The 16,043-nt window shown below is 39.9% G+C and overlaps 1 protein-coding gene across 1 annotated transcript; it reads left to right on the top strand.

The window, feature by feature from the left end:
* Positions 1–2,870: 2,870 nt before the first annotated feature.
* On the top strand, positions 2,871–5,443 carry med10 (mediator complex subunit 10). The gene is made up of 4 exons (XM_062435863.1): positions 2,871–3,104; positions 3,205–3,288; positions 4,330–4,432; positions 4,622–5,443. The coding sequence occupies exons 1-4, from the start codon at positions 2,983–2,985 to the stop codon at positions 4,715–4,717; spliced, it is 405 nt and encodes a 134-aa protein (XP_062291847.1). The 5' UTR covers positions 2,871–2,982; the 3' UTR covers positions 4,718–5,443.
* The last annotated feature ends 10,600 nt before the right edge of the window (positions 5,444–16,043 follow it).

Consider the following 16,043-nt stretch of genomic DNA (forward strand, 5'->3'; position numbering starts at 1 on the left):
TGAAGGCAAAAAAAACAGGAAAACAACAATTAAATACCAGTTAAGATAAACACTCACCTGATGAAATATAATGCCAAACCACATTCATTCAGTTTCGTTTTTTCTCCCCCCTACAAGTGGACCGACACTATGACTGCAGTTGCTCAATAGGACGATGCGTTTACGCAGAAGCACTGAGGTGATCTTATGGTACATTTGAACAGAATGGTATATTAGAACACAGGCTGCATGAAAAAAATACAATTAAAGAGACAAGACAGTGAATTATAGAAGAGAAACGCATAAAGGTTTCTAGAGAGAGAGAGACACTCGATTCCAACAAGAATAATATATTAAGGTCATTATATAATAGCTATAAAGACATAGGCTATGGGATTATTATAAAGCCCGATGAGGTCACATAAAGATCTAAACACGTTCTAATAATATCCTATATTTTCCTTAGAGCGCGTCCTCCTGCCCACACACACCTAATATTAAACCAGCAGCCGGGCAGCAGCAGTCCGTTCTTACCGTAGAAGGCTCCAATTCAGAGGATCTCCTTGTTATGTCCCGTATTGTTAACCGGACACCGATCCGTGTGTCTGTGTCTGGATATAAAAAATGAAATCTACCATCCAGGAGAGTTGCCGTCGTTCTGAGCTGCAGTGATGAAGAGAGAGGGAGAGAGAGCGAGAGAGAGAGAAAGTGAGAGGAAGGAGAGTGTTTGATGCGTGTGTGTGTGCAGCTGCTGCAGCTCCAGCTTTAATGCAGCCGAGGACGAAGCAGCTCCGCGTAATCTTTCTCACCCAGTCTGATCCGACCGGAGACGCGCTGCGACGCTTCAGTCTAAAAGCCCCGGTGGGAGTCAGGTGACGTTTAGAACCAAAATGGAAACATTCAGAAAAGATACACACATGAAGCTACTTATCATGTAATAATAGTATTCATAGTGACTGTTAGTGATAATAAAGTTAAATCAAGGAAGCTTCTTTAAGATATTTTCCCCCCAATTAAAAAGATAACATCTCCATATTTTAGAATAGATCAACGTGTGTGTGAATAAATCAATTGGGACGAATTAATGTATGGCTTCTTAAAGGAAAGTAAAAACATAATGGAAGTATTGTGATGTTTTATGAAGTAGTTTTACAATCTATTGCAATACAAACACCAACCACACACTGAATTAAAGCTCCTTCTTATATCGTTATAAACGTTTTGGCCAACAATAGGTCTTCTGTTTTTATATACAGGTTTTTACACATAAACACAACACAATCAGTGACTTCTTTGTGACATAATGGTCTCATGACACAGTTTTAATGACAGCATTCAGAAGATGTACACAGCAGTTATAATAAGTCTACTGAAACAAAGAAATAACCCTCTGTTACTCATTTTATCTCGCAAAAGGCATAACATGTTGTTGTGGTTGTTAAACATAAAGATTTAAGAGCTTCACCATCCTGGTTTCAACAATGTGGATCCAATACACTATAGGGTTACTTTTATTTTGAAGGGCGTGTTTCCTGTGTATTAACACAGTAGCCTAAAGTTTGGCCTCTGTGTGTTAACCTGACAGAGGACCAGCTTGTACTCTCTACGTCATTATTAAACACATTTCATCCTGTTCCTTATATAAATATATAAGATACAAATAGCAGGTTAATATTAAACCTATAAATAGCAGTTTAATTAAGCCTTTCATGGTTTATAAAAGCCTGCAGCTTTAAGGAAATGTATTATTCAAATTAGCATTCAAGATGCCATACATGCAAACTTTACACAATAGTGTATAAATTGAGTCTGGCTAAATCATTCCCCATTGTCCTATTAGTCTATTTTATGTCGTATGTCTCACAATAGGAGGGCCATCCAGCAAGCCCTATGGTTTTTATAGGCTCCTTCAGCACATTTCTCTTTTGTTAGTGATCGTTTTATTTTCTTAATCTCAAACAAATTCTGCATGTATTACTTTTCTTGTATTATGTACTTTTTTATTTATGTGAAATTTAAAAAAAAGAAGATAACAATTAGAATTTTTTTCAGAGGAACATATACAGAAAGTTAACACTTCCAACTTAACACTGTTCACTTTATGTATGATCAATTTACAATAACAGTTTACGTGGAAAAATGGGAAAAAATACCAGAATTTACACAATTATTTGTGGAAAGGATGACATGAGGCCATCCAGTGTGCACTGAACAGTGAAGTGAGAAAAAGGAAAATTAAATAATGAATTCAGTCCCACATGAATTGGTTAATTTACTGAAGTCTGTCAAAAAATAGGCTTGTAATATCTTGGCCTTTGTCAAGCTTCAGGTTTAATATTTCTCAGAGGGATCTATGCTTTTGAATAGGCTATACAATTGCATTTAAGTTTGTAGTGTGTCTTCTTAATTGTCTTTGAAATGATCCTTAACCCATCTGTAAATTAGCAGTACAATACAACACAGCTGGAGACATGTTGGCTTTGGCTTTGATACTTTGTTTAAAAAAAGAAAGAATTAAATGACGTAAGCAGTGTAGCCTTCATGCTTTCACTTTTGATATTGGAGACATAATAGTGTCTACAGCACGTACAATACATTATGTTGAAATTAAATATATTCCGAATAAAATGGGAATAATACGTTGAACATTTGTTATTATAATAAGACTTTGCTGTTTCTAATAGTTTAACAGCTGCATTAACGTCGTTTCTCTGTGTGTTTCTGCTCTCGACAAAGAAGCAGCTTCCCTACTTGGCAGCACGACACTTTAATGCATTCAGCGTCGGAAAACGACTTCCTCTCATTTGACGTAGCCATGGTAGCAGAAGCAGTATCCGCACCAACGATTGGCTTTCGCACGGCCGTAAAGCACTTCGACGTTGTGTCTGTCGTAGTGTCGGTGGCTAACAGTAAATAGCGTTAATTTGACAAAAGAATTCTTGTACACCTACTCTTTTATATGTATTTCTTTTGCTTTCGCGGGTTTCACTGACACTTAATATAATGGCGGAAAAATTCGACAACCTGGAGGAGCATCTGGAGAAATTTATCGAGAATATTCGACAGTTGGGGATCATAGTAAGCGACTTCCAGCCGAGTAGCCAGACCGGTCTCAACCAAAAACTGTGAGTCATGTTTCACCCAGCTCTACAAGACCAAAACGAATCTGTAAATAAGACGCATTTTAAACAGGTTGGCTAATATTTTTTGCCCCCCACCTTCTAGAAATTTCATGATATCTGGACTGCAAGACATCGAGAAGTGCCGTCAGCAGCTACATGAGATTAACGTACCGCTGGAGGTGTTTGAGTGAGTCCAAAACCAGATGTATTATTGTGTCCATCTGTGTTTATTGCTTCAAACTTTACTATAAACTACTCTACTTTCAACCATGCCAGACTCCGTTGAAAAATCATACAAATTTAATGTAATGATCCCTTGCCCACGAATATGGTTACTTTACATACATCATCTTACTGTCTCTGTACAGTTGAGAGACTCTTCTTACATTCGGCATACACATACTATACAAATAACACCTACAGTCTCAGCTTCACTCTTTTTGTTCACTCTGCACCATGTACTGTGTTAAAGCATAGGTTCATCATTTGTAAAGTAAGTCTGCCTAAAATAACAGTCAGGTGTCCATATGAACACTAAAAGATGTTTTCCTCACTGTAATCATTCCTCCTGTTCATACTGACTATAAAAAGACCCCTTCAAAATGTGCTTTCAGTGTAAGTGTTGGGAGATCTAAATCTACAGTGTGTCCACAGTCATTGCATGCACCATAACTGCATTTAAAAGTTGTTGTGAAGCTTATTTGAGGCTGAGGTAGTCTGAGTTAGTCATATCCAGTGGATGTCTGACACATTCACAGTCTTTTTAGTATCAAATTCCCTCTTTGTGTTTCCTTATTGAGCTGCTGTGAAAAGAGGGGACTTTGGCACTAAAAAGACTGTAAGATTGAAAGATATCTATTTGATTTGACTCATTTGGACAGCTGAAGCTTCATACTAGCTTCAGATACACTGTTAAATACATGTTTGCACAGATTGAGCATTGTGGATTGTGTCCCCCATTGTAAGTGCATTATGAAGGGATCTACAGCAAGAAAAATAAACCATTCAATGTTCATTTGGGCACTTGGCTATTGTTTTAAGACAGATCTGTGGAGCATAGTTGAATAATAGAAAAACACCATTTAGTCAAGGCCTGGAGTCTCATAAGTTATGTAGAACACACATTTGTAAGGCCACTTTACAAAATATAGATAATAGCATGTAAAATGCTTGTGCTTCATAGCTTTATCACAGTCTTTTGAGCTAATATTATGCTGTATTTTTGCAGATACATCGACCAAGGCCGAAACCCTCAGCTGTACACCAAGGAGTGTCTGGAGAGAGCCTTGGCGAGGAACGAACAGGTCAAAGGAAAGATTGACACCATGACGGTAAGAGATAGTGCCAGGGTCGCTGAGATTTCAACACCAGCGATACCACAAGAATCACCAGAGCCTTCAAACTATTTCACTGATTTTACGCTCCTGTACACACATTTGAAGACCTCTGCCTGTTATTTTATGTAAAATAAGGTTCTGTAATACATCAGTTATAAACCAACCATTGCTGTTTCATTCTAGAAATTCAAGAGCCTCCTAATCTCTGAGCTCGGCAAAGTCTTTCCAGAGGAGATGTCCAAATATAAGGCTATACACGGAGATGATGCCCCCTCCTAGTGACCGCTGCACCAAGACCCCCCGACCTTCAACCTGTGACCCTCGAATTGAAAAGTCCGGACAGAGTTCGACCGAGCAGGATCCTCTGCGGTTGCTGGCAGGATGTGAAAATAGCCTGTTTATAATTTCTCATACATGTCGTGATGCTGTTGCCGACCAGTATCCACGGGGAGAAGGTTTTAATTTGTGCTCAGCAGCCCGACTAAGCCAATCTTGTCCACTCTACCCTATATTGAAATTTTGTTCATTTAAAGAAATACAAATCAAAAGTATAGAGGGCAAACAAGTAATTTTCCGCATTTGGGTTGTTGCGTTGCTAGGAGACACATTCGCTTTTTAAAGTCCCTGTTTTTTGTTTTTTTCTTGCATGGACACTTAAGTTAGCAGCAGTAGTATTTCTACAACTCCCAACTGTACAGAAGAAAACGCTACGCAGCGCCTTTTCTGATTCTGCATTAAGGAATTAAACTTCATCGGTTGTACATACAGTATATTTATACACTCTACCTTTTTGTAATGCTTCCTAATAATTGTGCGACATACATTTGTACCACACACAATTCATAACATTTTGTATCAAGCTCAGGTTTCTAATGGCCATGATAATTGAATGCAGATGTTATTTGATGGTAATTCTGTGCCTGATCACTCAACATGGTCAGAAACGAGTCCACTCTTTATTTGTAACTTGTTTGTATTATAATTTTTGTTAATAAATGATCCTTGTTGGACTGATAGTGTTTTTGTCCATTTTATTTAATAAAAGTGGTCTCACTCTTAACATTAGCGTGCTGTTATAGACTATAAGATGACAATATTACTGAATATAGCAAATATATCAGTAGACTTTAATACTGTATTTAATTCTACAATATTGAAAATCTTTAAAATCACCCAAGTGAATATTTGATCTTTTTTAAACATTCATGAAGTGAATATTATGAAATTAAGATATATATGAATATGATCACAGTGGGTTCACTCACTTGTTGGGATACAGTCAAGGTGGATATATTGTTCCAATATTAAATGTCATTATCTGTAAAAATGTAAGTACATGGTTCCCTAAAGCATTATTTCCTAGAATGAAAAGACTGAAATACTGCACAGTAATAGAGGAGACCACTGCTGAACATACTGGTAACATGAGTAAATATGTTAGTGGGACACCTGCATACATGACCTGCATGGACATGAAGACGTGTCAGCTTCATTCAGCTCAAGTGTCGCCGTCTTGTACCTATAGCGTGCCTGTATATATACACCGTAGGGACATATGCTCAGGAAACAGACAGGGCTGCGTCATCAAGCAGGTCACAGCCCAACACGCCTCCTCCTGCTGAGGCTTAACCAGGGCGACACGCCCCTCTGACCCTGGAGGCCTATCCTCTGAGACAGAAGGAGGGAAATGAGGCCTGTTATTGGTTTGTGATCTATGCAGCAGGGTAATACAGACAGCCCTCTCCCCTCGCTGTCTCCCTTCCCTGAGGATTTCTGAACACGCGTCACATTTAGTCAACTGTGGTTTACCAAGGATTGATCTTCCACCTTATAGCAGGGGAGCAGCAGAGTCACAGAGTCCATGCTTACATACAAAGAGCTCTGTTTCTTTTTGGTTTCTCAACCTAATCTTTATCTGTTGTTTGAAGGAATTACATTATTTAATATGTTACTGTAGCATTAATAATATTATTAACATTATACTATACACTATTGCTGTTGAACTCATAATTTATTCTGGCAAGGACAGTTGTATGTACATCCATGACATGTCAGTGGGATATGTTCAAGGGTACAAAAACAATGAGAATAGAACAAAAAGGTACATGCACACTAAATCAGACCTTATACTTTATTAGCTACATTTATTAGCATTGAGAAACTTAAGGGAGTTCTAATTCCAGTGTGCAGTTACCTTTCTTTTGTAGTAATTTTATTTTATTCATTTATGTTCATAGTGTCAATATTAAAGGATATCTTCAAATGATTCCTAAATGACAACATTAATCACATGCCCCCTGTGTACATTGACTTATTAGATTTGGTAATGAGTCCCCCTTCCTTTAGTTGTAGCTTTAGTTGAACTTCATAGCGCACAGAATGAGGATGGTGTTCAGAGAGAAAGCATGTACATGTTTCAATTTGAGCAAAAAATGTGTGTCTCCTTGGGTTGATCTGTTATACAGGGGAAAGAGGGGACTGGAGGGAATTAACAGAAAGAAGAGTTTCTGATGAGCTGAACACAAACATACAGATACTGCAGGTGTGTTTGGTGCAAGCTAGCTTACAGCTAATGTCTGTACCAAGCCAATTGACATAGTGGCCAAACTGTAACTACGTCACGTGACACTATTGGGCCCAAAAATACTTTTTCCTATGAACTTAAATTGTGTAAGAGACGTCTGACATCATGCCTTGTTTCACTATTAGAATTTAATCCATTTGGTTTGATCAGTTTTTCGAGAGTCTAGAATAGCCACACGATTGAATTGTTATATCCCTATATAAATTAGCGAGAAGGCTAGTGGTCTTGGCCGGTGGAAGTCTCAAATGAAAATGCTACATGGGCGCAGTATGTTTTCATAAAGAGGCTTTATAGTCTTCATGTAACTTTCATTGGAATGAATATGCCCTGCCTGTGACATTGTATCCAATTCTCTTTGTAAATCCATGGTCTGTACAGGTGGCACACTGGCTGTTTGGGGCAAAAACACAAAAAGTCCAGCAGTGACATTTGCACGAAAGATCATTTCAAAAAGTTCTCTCCGGGCATGTGTGTGTATGTAAATGGATGAATGAGCAGTACATAGTTGGATGAAAGTACAACATATATGCAGTTCATCTAAATCTTATCCAAAAGGGACCTTAGGACAGTCAGAACCAATCCAAAGTGATCCAAGGACATTTATGTTTGTTATGTTGGGTCAGGTCTTGGTTATTTGGAAAAAACAGTGGATCCATGAAGCCCTGTAGCTGGCAATCATCATCTGTGGTATACATGTTAAGGCAGTCATACAGCGGAATTAGTTATTTGGGAATGATACATTTAAAAAAAAATGTGTACCAAGGTAACATCTTTAACTCATACGTACCTAAATAAACAGGAAATCCATGTCGCCATCAGCAGAGCGAATTGTCGTCAGCAGCTTCTATTCTCCTGCTCTTAATTTTTTAAGCCTATTTTCACCCTTTAACCACTCACTTTTGTGTCCAGATGACAAACACCCACACAGCAGCAATAGTCAAGGGCACCCATTTTCAATCTAATAAAAAGCCAATTCAGAGAGCTAAGAAATGAAATTAAAGGCTGTTTTTATCCAGTTTGTGTTTGTGTCGGTACACACCGTGACATTTTTTTCACTGGGTGACACTCTGACTGTGTGCTCAAGCCGGAAAGATGTGCGTCGTGATGCTTGACGAAACAGAAAAGGAAGGGAGGGGGGATGAAGAGGGTATTCTACTGTAAATATATTTCTGTATTAAGTGCTGAGGTATGTTGGATGACTCATCCAAGGTGAGCAGTCTTTCTCTCTCCTCTCCGTCTTCCCTCCTTTCACCTCCTATTCTTACACGCTCAGGCCCGACACCCCCGAACAAACATCCTCCTAGGTTACCTTCCTTTCCTGTTTTTCAACGCCAGACACTTTTCCTTCTTTAGAATCTGTCTCCACTTTCATTGGGAACAGTGTCAGAAGAATGTCAGCAGTGTCGATTGAAGTGATTCATGTGGAGGTGTCTCCTCTTCCCTTTCGTTATTGTCGTTGACTTGAAAAGGAGGACAGAGTTCATATAACACGCTAGGTGGAGTAAATGGTGTAATTGTAAAACCCTGTGATATTTCATTTTGCCTGCTGGAACAGCTCTCCATTCTCCAATTTCACAGTGCAAATGGGACGCTCGACAAATTGCTTTTAAAAAAAACACAAAGGCATGAGTGGACGGTGCTGCTGACTTTGTCCTGCAGGTATCACATTTTGAAGGAGTGTTTAGTGTAGTATCAGGTGATCTGTTGCCCTTGCACTCTCTAAATAGTTAATTGAATCCCCCGAAAACATGAATCTAGATCGGAGACAGGCAGTTTAACAATGACATCTAATTTGCAATCATGACAAGGCAAACAACCCCCCAATATGAGCAAGAAATGTCTTTGCTTTTGGTATTTATTATTAAATAACTAGACTTGTATGTGTGATCTCACCGTATGTTTATTTAATGAAGATCTTAAAAGGTGCTTGAACTCTACGTTGAGCGAGTTGAAGTCCTCACATCACCAATGTGCTGTAACTCCGTGCAATCTCTCATGGAGGTTTAATTCAGCTGTTTCTCTGAAAAAGTAGAATAAGATAGAATACATAAGATAAATAAATATGTAGTATATCACTTTCCTATTATGATTCTAACAAAGTCGAACAACAATTAAAGGTGCAGCATGTACAATTTTAAAGGTGCAGTATGTAGAATTTGGTGACGTCTAGTGGAAATGGAACACTATTTCGGTGTTCTACCTTAACACTAGTTGCCAGTAAATCCTACACACTACACCTTTAATTTATTAGCCTGCAATACAAAACCCCATTACACCTGATCAGGATATGCATCAACGCTTTGTCCCTTAACCATGATGGGGCAGCACAAGAAGCTATAAATACAACCTTTCAAGTTTATATAGGAATTCTTACTTACATGTACAGCAGAGCTACATTGGTATCCATTTAAAATCATTTTTCTTGCCACTTGATGAATGTAAGTCGAGTATTATCCGTCTTTTTTAGCTCTGTTTTGGTCTGCACCAGCTCCTGAGGGAAGAATCTGGCTCTTTTGCTGATAATGCTCCACTATGTTTACCAGCTAGCTGCTAATTTTTATCTTTTAGCTATTTGGTGCTGGTCAGGTAGCGTACAGTTGGTGTTTTCTTGCTCAAAAATGCTGCCGTCGTGGCTGGGAATGAGGGTGAACCAAAACAATAAGCTGAAAGGTATTGAAATGCAGAGTCGATTGATAATCCTCAATGGTTTCATCCCTATATGCGATACCTTTGACATTACACAGAGTTAATTTATCCACTATAAATGTAAAAACATTGATTAGATCAGCTTGAATAGGTTTTTAGCTTTAATATCTCCTGAATAAAAAATGCCACAATCGTAATGTAGTAGTTTGTCACGAGACTTGTCCCAGTATGTGATGCTGGGTAGACTACTGGGAAATTATTCTTTTTAAAAGTAAATACTGAAATATTAAATAAACAACAAAATGACATGACTTTAATAGCGCATCATCCCTGACATTAGTGGAGCGTGGTTATGTTGCAGGATTGGGCTTTTAGTAATTTGCATTATAAATGTTAATGGAATTTTGAATGAGGTTTAATTATTTCTGGAACAGAATCTACAAGTTTCACTGGTGGTTTCACTTTTGCTCTCTGTTCTGCAGAGAGAACCTTAGTTCAGCATGTTTTACCCCTCCACCGTGGCACTGTGAGGCTTTCCCTCTTTGTGCCTGAGGAGAGTTAGGCCGTTAGAGGCTTGGCCATGCTTCATCTTTTGTTGGATCCATTACATTTTATGTATTTTTATTTTATTTCATGCAAATGCTTTGGGATTTAGGGCTGTAACGGCAGTTGAAATATAAAATCCTCCTGTGCCCTTGGGTTGGCGCAGGAAACACAAAGGCGGGGGCTGCTGCCTTTGATGCTATTAGCATAATGTCTTTCTGATGCTAATGCTAAGTGCCTCCGACTGACCGCTGAAGCTCACACAACCCACAGCCATGATAGGCTTACATGGCTGCTGATCGCCCGCTCCCTCTCTCTTGTCTGTAGCACTTTGACTACCACCTGTCTTGCCTCAGCTTAGTGACCGTCATTCACCTTCTCAATGAGGGTCAGGAGGCGGACCCCCTCTTCCTTCTGTCAGCGTGGTCACCATGGAAACACCCCTCCCATTCTCCGTCAACCACCCTTTCGCTCTTCTATCTGGACAATGGTCTTTGCTAAGTGTGTGTGTGTGTGCAAGATATTAAAAGTGTGTGTGTGTGTGTGTGTGTGTGTGTGTGTGTGTGTGTGTATGTGTATGTGTGTATTTGGGTAATAGGCCCAATCTCATTTCAGCTGATTTGTGTTTGTGATGCTACAGTACTCCAGGGCTCTGATATGAATTGTAAACCACATCACAGCGGGAGCAACACTCCTACGTACTGCTCTCTGAACATCTATTAACTCCACACACCCACACCCACCCACACACACACACACACACACACACACACACACACACACGCATATGCGCACAGTGTGAGCTAAGTCAAACAGCCTTGTATAGAGGTGAGCAGGGCCTGACTGTGTTGCAAACAGTAATAAGACTCACAAAGGCTAGTGAGGAACACAGCTATTATTTCTTCTGCCTGTGTGTGTGTGTGTGTGTGTGTGTGTGTGTGTGTGTGTGATGGCCAGTAATAGGATGATAAAAACGCTAAATGAAAACTATAAATTAGCCCAGTGATGTCTCCTTGCACCTGCCTCAGCAAAGTGCCCGTCAACAGTGGCAATTGAGCAACTGCGGTAAAAGAAAAAAAAAGAGAGAAAAAAACAGCACAGATGGAAGTTAATAGATGTAAAATATTATTTTCATCTCCTTTTTGTGGCCCAGCTGCTGGCATGTGCACGTCCCTCTCTCTTCTCTCTCTCTTCTCTTCCTTTTTTGGATCGCCATTTTCAACTGATGCCAGGCTGATTTGCTGACAAGCAGCAGAGAGTGGGAGTGAACAAGTCCGAAAGATAGACAGAGAGAAAAAAGATAGCGAGAGAGAGAGAGAGAGGGGGGGGAGGGAGGGCAGGAGAAAGAGAGTTGTTATAATTTCCCTCTGGTTTAATTATCGGAGTCTGTGGACAACCCTACTCTTTTTCTCTCTTGTTGTTAAATGGTAGAGTTGAAAATGTGAGCCGCCTGCGTGTACATGTGTGTATGTGTGATATTCTTTTCCCAGTGTGTGCTAATGGCACGCACAACAAAGCACAAAGGCTCACAAGCAGCACTGAGCAGGGAATAGCGTTCTGCCATCGTAGTGTTTAAACCTTGCTCATTACACAGGGAAAAGAGGAAATCGATCATTTTCATCACCCGCTGTCACTGTGTGATTACAAGTCAATGAACCATCTTTTTCATAGTTATGATATAGTGTACACTTGTGTGCCTTTCCCTCCCATGTACCACGCTGGCTCCTGTGATTAGAGCCTCTAATGATTCTGCCTCTTTCAACAATTCATGGGAAGACAATCAGAGGAGATTCTCACATTTTTATTGCCGTTGTGATATTTGTGTTTGCCAGAGGCTGTTTTGGCCTGAGGCAGTGTGTTTTCAGGCTCTCCAAACAATTCTGGGGTAATTCGACTTCATTATATACAGTAGCCTATGTGATAAAGTGGTTCTCTTTGCCTCATACAGTGTATAATTATGCTATATATATTTTTATCTTTCAACATTCAAACAGCAATGCATATTTTTCACAGCAGACATTCTGACACATACACTAGCTAATTACATTAAGGACAGCTCAGTTCAGTAAGTGTCCCACTAAGCCTGCACACACAATAGCAGAACCCTTGAACCAGCTCACCTTAATGGACTGCAACCATTATTAACATTATTAATCACACCTCTGCTTTCACTGCTATGACACGTCAAAATGTCTGTTGTGAAAAATGTCACACCCTGTTCAAATTTGGTGACCTTTGACCCTAAATTTGCACCCCTTGTCCAAGACTAATATAAAGCAGTTTTGACAGTGCAGAGCTTCAAAAACGGAGGAAGCAACCATTCATTTTTATTTAACCTTCTCTACTGAAGTAAAATACTACGTAATGTGAATTACATGATTATTATTTTATCTAATGTACATTGTGATTTTTTAATGAGTTGATTAATATAATTGTATGTGACGAATACATGTGTGTATCCAATGCACTGTTTATATGGGGTGGAGGTGTAATCAATCTGTTCATATTAATTCCACCTAATAAAGACCCGATGAGGTTAAAAAAACAAAAAACATCTTGCATTTAAAAAAACCCCAAAACATTTCCCACATAATAAATGCTTTTAATATAGGTGCACCCTTACTCTACCTGGAAGTGCCTTCATACTTCTACTGCACTATATATCACAGGAAATGTACTTTTCACTCCACTTCGTATATTAACTGATATTATCTGGCTGAAGGTTCTTTGCAGATTAAGACTGTACACACAAAGCATGGCTCTGTTTATAAAATATGAGCTACTGCTGATTAAATTACCCCGCGATAAATGAAGTAGTTAAAATTAGCTTCACATCCTCCAACTACTTTCAAAGCCTTCTTATACTGTAGCAATAATAATGAATCTAGTAATAAGATATTTTAAAAAATCTGAAAGGGTAAATTCAGCATAATGAATGCTTTTGATAGTCAAGTACATTGTAACATTTATGCAGGGTTTTTACTTTTAATTGAGAATTTATTCCACTTTCTTTTCCATGGTGTTGCTACTTTTTCATAAGGGGGTCTGAATGCTTTTAACACAGCATTAAATAGGATGTGTGATGTGTAGTGTGCACTAGAAGACAAAGCTATAACACCAGACGCTGATTATTGTGAGCATCAAAAGTCAAATCTGTCACAAACTGGATTAAATCACAGATGTATTCAGATGGTGTGTATTAGTGAAACAGAACGTATGTAAAGGAAAATGTTGCTGATCGTTTTATGATGGCTATTTGAGATTAATAGGTGGTGTCCCAAGTGGTCGAGTGAAATGTTAATTTGTTTCGTGAATAATTTCCCTTATAGTCAGCTGCTACACATAACCTCTATTGTCCTCAGGGTGTGTCTTTCATCCCCGTGGACACACACACACACACACACACACACACACACACACACACACACACACACACACACACACACACACACACACACACACACACACACACACACACACACACACACACACACACACACACACACACACACACACACACACACACACACACACACACACACACACACACACACACACGCCAGGCTCCATAAAATTTCACAGCCACGCCCTGCCTTTGTTTCACCATTTGGCTTCAACTTCTGTCTTCTGATGTGACCCCCACAGAGGTCATCACATAAATGCCAAGCTGGCTGACCCCCCACCTCTTTTCACCCCTACGAACATGCAGCGCACACCCCACCACACACACACAAGGTGACTCGGCCACATGCACATCACACAAACTTCCGCCCACGCACACTGACCATGGGCCAGACGTATACATCAAGATGCCTGCAGGGAAGCAAATGAAAGAGAGCGAGCAGGAGAGAGAAAAGGAGCAATAAAGAAAAGGCATATGCAAAACTCTCTGCTATTAAAAATGATCATATCTCCAGAGGGTTCATGGAAAAACGCAGGATTAGTCTTCACTTTGGGTAACTTTCAGCTGGTTTTAATGAGCGTATTCTATTTAAGTCTGGAAACAAGCCAAAATAATTGAAAATACAAAAAAAAAAGCTTTCTATTGGCGAGATTAAAGCAGTCAGTTACTGTTTTTGTCTTTCTGTTGTAAGACTGGACTCATTTTTTATTCCTTTCTTTGTCTTTTTTAGCACTGATTTATTTTATTAAAACACTTTTCTACTGTTACCTATTTAAAAAAGCATGGAGAGTGTTCAGTGTTAGTGTCACTATTATATCCAGATGCAGTGTGGTGGGGTTAAAATGCTGCAGGTCACAATCACAGAGGAGTCTCAGTAGAGACCCTGAGTTAAGCATTCTGGGAGTTCAGAGGGATGCAGGTTGAGGTTTTGGGGGATGATTGCTACAAAACGAATAATGGGCATATGTTTGTGTGTTTGCAGGGGTCGTATGTGTCTGTGTCTGTGTGTGTGTGTGTGTGTGTGTGTGTGTGTGTGTGTGTGTGTGGGAGGGGGTGGTTGGGGACCAAATGAGGTTGCCACCAGCATAATGAGGGTAGAAATGTGTGTGTGTGTGCTCTGCAATACGACTGGCCACTGTATAATGGTCCAAATAGGCCATATTGTTTCCGGCTCGTGTTGAAGTCCCCATGGCAGCAGATGTGGTGTTACACAGCAACAACAAAAGCTCATTAATCACTGTCTAGGATTTGTGTGTTTGTGTTTGTGTTTGTGTTTGTGTGTGTGTGTGTGTGTGTGTGTGTGTGTGTGTGTGTGTGTGTGTGTGTGTGTGTGTGTGTGTGTGTGTGTGTGTGTGTGTTTGCTTTTGTTTTTGTTTTTGTTCTCCCAGGTTGTTTTGCATGTATGCATTTTTTCTCAGTCTGTTTCTTTAGTGTGGGATTAGGTGCTGCAGGGTGTGTACTTGTGTGTGTATATTTGCTATTTATGTGTATAGTTGGAGATAAAGTGTGTGAAGCAGCGTGTGAGCTCCTTGGAGTGTGTGTGCATGTTTGTGTGTGTTTGTACTGGAGCAGGGTGGGGTCTTTACTATAGTTTCATTAACAGTGTAGCTTAGGGGAAGGGGGTATTATATGACACCACCACAATAAAACACCAATAGCCACTTATACTGTCCTCTGACTCTGTGCACTGTACACACACACACACACACACACACACACACACACACACACACACACACACACACACACACACACACACACACACACACACACACACACACACACACACACACACACACACACACACACACACACACTGGTTGACGCATCATTAATCTCCAGATGTTTAGGAACAATCTAATACAAATGATTTACAGTATTAAGGTAATACCATTGATTGTGATGCACACTTCAACACTTATACACAAAAGCAAGCACACACACACACACACACACACACACACACACACACACACACACACACACACACACACACACACACACACACACACACACACACACACACACACACAGCTTGGACGTGATGAGATCTGTGGTAATCTGATAAACAAAATTTAGTTTGTCCTGTTTCTCTGGATCCTCCCAACAATTACGTGAGATATTTGATCAGGCCACAGGCAGTTTGTGTTGTATCCCCCCCCAGTCCCCCTACACACAAACACACTCACACCTCGCCATGGATGACTCAAACCCACACTGCCTAAACCCACCTGCTACCTACACTTGACTTTTTACAAACTACGTTATGGACAAAAGAAGCACAGAGTCATCCCTCCTCTCGATCTCTCTCTGTCTCCCACTCTCTGTTTCTGCCTCTCACAACGCCTCAGTGTCTTCATCAGCGCGAACACTTTGGTTCTTTCTGCCCTCATCAGAGGTGGGCAGGATGACGGTGGTGTCTGCCCACG

This window comes from Scomber scombrus, chromosome 16 (genome assembly GCF_963691925.1).
Source record: "Scomber scombrus chromosome 16, fScoSco1.1, whole genome shotgun sequence".
Classification (NCBI taxonomy): domain Eukaryota; kingdom Metazoa; phylum Chordata; class Actinopteri; order Scombriformes; family Scombridae; genus Scomber; species Scomber scombrus.